This window comes from Fulmarus glacialis, unplaced genomic scaffold (assembly GCF_000690835.1).
Source record: "Fulmarus glacialis isolate BGI_N327 unplaced genomic scaffold, ASM69083v1 scaffold32514, whole genome shotgun sequence".
NCBI classification, from domain to species: domain Eukaryota; kingdom Metazoa; phylum Chordata; class Aves; order Procellariiformes; family Procellariidae; genus Fulmarus; species Fulmarus glacialis.
Genome location: NW_009209346.1, coordinates 9,123 through 14,863, shown reverse-complemented (window position 1 = coordinate 14,863; position 5,741 = coordinate 9,123). Strand labels below are relative to the sequence as shown.

Below are 5,741 nucleotides of genomic sequence, written 5' to 3'. Positions count from 1 at the left end.
TACACAAGTTACTTCCTCCACAGTTCTCTCTCTGCCACCATCCTAAACCTACAAGTCATGCCCATAGCATGAACATTTTCTAATCATCCACCTCCTCAAACCACCAAAAAACAGGCATTTCCAAATCACACTACATCAAACCAGGACTTCAACTGATCCCACTTTATGTATTGTCTAATACAACTTCCTCTTTTCTAAAGTCATGATCTTGCTCTCCAGACTACATGGGAATGCCACCTTTCTAGTCACTTAAACCACTATTTTTAAAGCTCCACAGTTGAGACCCTCATGACAGATCTAATAACTTAAGGATGCAAATCCTTGTTCCAGAACTATCCCTTTACCTTTACGACCCAGGTGCCAGTTACCCCTTAAACTCTTTGCATCATTTTGCAGCATCACATAGGTATGGGACATGACCCAAATGTCATGTAAATTGCCTTCCTTCAGAGACACCCTTAAAAGCTCGCCACTACCAATTTACCTACAGAAAGCTGTACACCAGCCAAAAGTAGTTATATAACAATCTAGAAATAAAGTGTTCCTTTCTATATTCTACCATTACCCCCAACCCAGGCTGGTGGAGGGAAGAGGACAAGGTGCAAGCTACATAATAGACAATGGCTCGTTTTAAAGTGCAAAAATATTTTTAAATCTGAGTTGATTATCTACCTTTTGTAGTACTCATGACTAGAGAGTCATGATGATTCTAGTATTGTGAGAATCAATAATGACTGGAAGACCACAGCTCACACTTGCAGAACAAAGAACACTACTTTAAGAGCATTTTTGGACAAATTGTTTCTTTACAACAGTACTGGTTACGTTTGTTTGAGCTATTATACCTACTTAAAAATGTGTAAATGCAAGAATACTTTGACCTCAGAAATGCATGTTAAAAGTTAACTTCATAAAATGACTTCAAGTAACCTATGGCCAGCAACTGCCATGAAATGGTTTTATGGCAGAAGTTAAAATTAGTTTCAGAGCAGGAACACAAGTCTAACAAGTGACAAAAATTAATCATATGAAAAGTTGTATCTATCAATTGAAATCTTTAATTCAAAAAGTGCTATGAAAAGCACAGTATAGTTCATGTATAAGTTATCGGGATAGATAATGGAGTAACAGTAATATTCTATGCTTAACATAGCGAGGTTAAGATCTGAAAGCAACATAAAGTCCTAACAGCTATGAGTCTTCCTAAGCTGATGCAATTTTCCAACTAGTGTCAGCACTAGAAGCTCTGCTTGTCAGAAAAATGAATAGCAGTGTATAAACAAGGAAGATATTTGGATGCTATCATTCAGATATTTGCAAGAACTCTCCCTACTTCATACATTGTAAAACTAGTTCTCAAAGAGTTAAGGAGATATGCAAATAATGAAAATGGAGACTCACTCAACAAATGTGGAAACAGCCAACTTTACATCCACCATTAATTGATATCTATAAAAAAATCAGAACAGAGAGACTAATCCTGTCTTTTTAACTGCAAAAGAAAACAACAAAAACATCCTTACTGAAAGTAAAATTAAGAGGCATCATTTTGAACACCACGCACTTTTTGTCCTCTCTAAATACACACGACAAACTGCAGGTTCTGATGTTTTACTAAACTGTATACAACCTCAGCTGGAACAACCAGTTAAAAAATTAGTTTCCAGACTAGTATGCATTTTGCCCTGCAACATGCTGAATATTTTCCAACCTCTAATGGAGAAAGAGATGTCTGACACCTGACAAACACAAACTTAAGTGAAGATTTTTAGAAAAATAATGTTAGCTCCAGTCAGTTAAGAGCACTGAACAATACCAACCCGGCCCTAATACTGAGAGGGCCTGTAGACACTGCAACAAAATAATTCTGCTCTGGATGTCCTGTTTGATACAGGAGAGCACTAGGCAAACATCTAAACAATCATCATGGACAGTGAATTGAATACACAATGCAATGCCTTCTCCTGACTCTCAGCTTACTGTCAGATTGCTGTGTTGGCACTGAAAAGCCTCCATGAACACCTTTGCTTACAGCTCCAGAAGAAAGCCAACGTGACTAGACAGACATTTTGCTAAATTAAAATTGTAATTTACATAGAGAAATTACATATTTTAGAAGTGTGTTGTTTGTCAACTATTTTGAAGCTACTTTTGCATTTTCTTCAATATGTTTTAGGAAAAACTCCTTTGTTAATAGATTTTTCCTTGTTTACTTAAAGAAGAATCATCTTTTGTGGCAGGCAATGCACATACTCAGACACTTTGTATGGAAACAGTAATGGAGTTAACCATTAGTTGTAACACTTAGCTGTTAGTCTTTCCAAAAATACAGTGACAGGTCTCAACCCGAGTCACCTTTTCTTGATTAAGTGGATTAAAGGGACACTCAGCTGGCCTGAATGCTAGGTTCTGATACATACAGCATACATTAAGTGCCTGTTACTTTTGGCTGACAGCACCGTATTCTGACTCTGTTACTATTGTATCAACACTACAAAAAACAGCTACTGGCACAAGCAACAAGTAGGCTTTGGCCCTTTATTTAATAAAACAGCAAGAATCACAGCACTGATGCTTCTGTCACTCTCCCATCTCAAATACACACAGTATAAGCTACTAAAATGACTATTAACCACTCCCCCTCCCCCTTTTAAGCAAACTGTACATCTCCACACATTACACAGTTTAACATAAGCATTTATGTTTATTACTAGATGTATTACACTTTGGAAATCGGCAACCAAGTGACAAATGCCACTGGTAGACTCTTCATGATCTGCTTCAAGGAACATGCCCTGTTCCCCAGCCAGGCTAGACCTATTCCATGCCCATACTGACCGTGGCTAACCCCCTCTCGAACACCACCACCACTTAGTATTTAGATCAATTCCTAACTCATTTCTAACCCCTGTACCTTCAAGATGCTTGGCTCACCCACAGGCCTCATCACACACAGTCCCTCCACCCCAGACCCCCAGGCAGGCTTTCTGGCTGTGCCTTGGCAGAGGCTGTCCTGCACACAGCTACCTACTCAGCATCACCAGAGTCCTCAGCATCCTCAGAGGCAGTTGGGAAGACTAAATCACAGATCCCCCTCCCTGAAACCCTGGATCCTCTCTGCCAGCCCAGAGACATTAAGCCTTTAGTTACGATTTTTCACCAATATTTTCTTGAGACATACCAGAGTGCAATAGATCTGTCCCACAGCCCAATATAGGAGCTTGCACAGCCTAACACTGAAGGCACGCACTGTGTGCAGGCCACTGGAGGTGTGCACTCTGTGCAGAAGCAGAAGGTACAACGTGAAGGAACTTTAGAGCACAAGACCTGCTTAGCACTGAAGGACCAGGCCAGCAAAGAAAGGGCACAGGACCACCTCGCTCTGCCTGGGTTGCACCTTGCTACGATCACTGCTTCCAGGCTAACTGTGGAAGCACTGCCAGGTTAAAGGACACCTGAGGAGAAAACTCACCATGGTGCAACTCAGAAGGGACTTCAGGAACAGCCTAAGCAACAGCGGGTGACTGGGAGCTGTTTCCTAGCAGGAAACAACATGATCCAAACCGATAGCATAAACACTAGCACTCCCTTCCTTCCAAAGTACATGTAAATGGTCACTGTAAAAAAATGTAATTGGAGGGAACATCTCGGAAGCATTTACTCTAAGATATATTTAATTTGATTAGCTAATATTAGAAGAACGGCAGATTTAAATCCTTTCCAAGCTGACAAAAGATTTCAAGCTCCTGCTAAGGAATATGCCTACTAAACCCATGAGAAAGCTCAAGTCTGGTACTTGTTCCAAAGCAAAGAAAAGCTACCAACTGCAAAATGGTTCAGAATTTCTATTCAAACATTTGAGAAGACTTTCTGATTGCACAGATAATATAACAATCCAGTGATTCAACAAAAAGTGAATCATGTGTACATGAGTACACTTCTCTTGGTTCCCACCAGCTTCAGCTAAAACAAGGGTAACCTTGATTTTTTTTTCCCCCCAAATGTTAGTTTTTATTTTATTATTAACCAGGCAGACTTTACTATTAACCAGGCAGAATTAAATACTGCAATATATTGAGATTCTTATCAATTTCTTCTACTAAAAATATTTTTACAATATAAGAAACTGGAAGAGTTACTGTTCGGAAAAAAAAAGTAAGGAAAACTACACCCTAGCACTCGCCCATAACATTGTGTGTCACTTTCAAAGTGAAAGGGAATGCAAACTATACTGCACTTGGTCCACATGGCCACATGGCCATATTACATCTATTTCAATTTAATAGCAATTTCAGCTAAAGGGAAGGTCCTGCTCCTTCCTTCAACTCTCATTTCTCTCCTGAGCTCTACTCCTTCTGCAGCCACAGGATGAGTTGTATCAGCCTCCTGGTTCAACACAAGCTCAACCACAGAATACCTTCCAGCAGATTACAGCACAGCTGCAACTTACCTCAACACTGTGTAACTGCTACCGCAGACCCAAAGGCAGGGGACAGGAACACATGGCAGGGGTAGAGGGATGGGTGAGGGAACAGGATTACCACTTTCCAAGGTAATTAGACACTTCACAGCTTACTAATCAAAGTGATGAGATACATTTAAATACACTGAGGTAAAAAGCAATAATCCAGACCATGGTTTTCTTTGCTTTGTCTTAACTCTATTATCAGAAAAAGAAATTTTATAGTTTTCTGATGCAACTGCAACTGTCAGCACTCCTTTGCCTTGTGTTCCTTTTATTATATAGCTTTGAAGATACTTTTTCTCCCAGATTTGGTCCATCTTCTGTCTGAAGAGCTACCCATTTCATGCCACCATCATACATCTTCCCACTTCTAGCCCTCCAGTACCTCTTCACCCTACACCCATTAGTAATGTTAATGCTCTATTATCTATCTTCAATTTCAAAACAATGTAGACAAACAGCTGCTCACCATGGAATGAGTCAGGGCTACAAAACAAACAAACAAAACATATCAACATCTCCTTACCTTCTGTGCTTTATCCTTCTGAAATACAAAGACAGGTGGAGCAATGGCAGGTTTTTCTGTAAAAAGAGAAATCATTGGTTTTTTCCCAACCACATTCATTATTGATTAATTGACAATGTTATGTTCTATGATGCTTTTACCGACAATGAATCCCTAAACCAGTTAAATATCAGTTACACAAATTGTTTCCACCAGTTCCTGCTAACATATAATTGTAAGGACTTGATCTTCAAAAGGAAAAAGGAGTGTTTTAAGAACAACAATACAACTGATATCTGAAAGCTATTTGTCTTTTCCCTCCAGATCTATTTCAAACCAGTACTTCTACCATACTTAGGTACATCAGGAAAAAAAGGCCCTTTGCTGCAGTAGTTTACTTTTTGAACACATGTAAGTTTTGCAGGCAAGGGCTTTTCCTTCCCTCTAGTAATGCATTAATGCAAAGGGAGTTTCTGTACCATCCACATACCTTTTTCTTAAAGGTACCTAACTCTCACACTTGATTATACTTGTATTTCATTACCATTGAAACCTTTAGAAAGATCCTAAATCTTCAACACTTGTAGGTCTACAATTTAAATCAAATATTCCATGCATAATATTACAGAGGGACCAGTCTTTTCTGCATAATTTAAGAGCACATCTGCTTTCTACTTGAAGTTCCTATTCAAATATTAGCAGGACACTATTTTCTAAATAAGCACATCAACATTTAGTCTTCAAGAACAGAATGAATTTCTAGAATGAGTG

The 5,741-nt window shown here is 39.1% G+C and overlaps 1 protein-coding gene across 1 annotated transcript in view; it reads right to left on the bottom strand.

Moving 5' to 3' along the window:
• The window catches only part of LOC104076072 (ran-binding protein 3-like), a gene marked incomplete at its 3' end in the record, with an annotated part of 22,665 nt that extends 17,575 nt beyond the window's left edge, over nt 1-5,090 (bottom strand). Inside the window, exon 1 of the mRNA XM_009576796.1 lies at nt 4,992-5,090. Coding sequence (XP_009575091.1) covers nt 4,992-5,090 — 99 coding nt within the window. The remainder of the gene's footprint in view (nt 1-4,991) is intronic.
• Between the last annotated feature and the right edge of the window lie 651 nt (nt 5,091-5,741).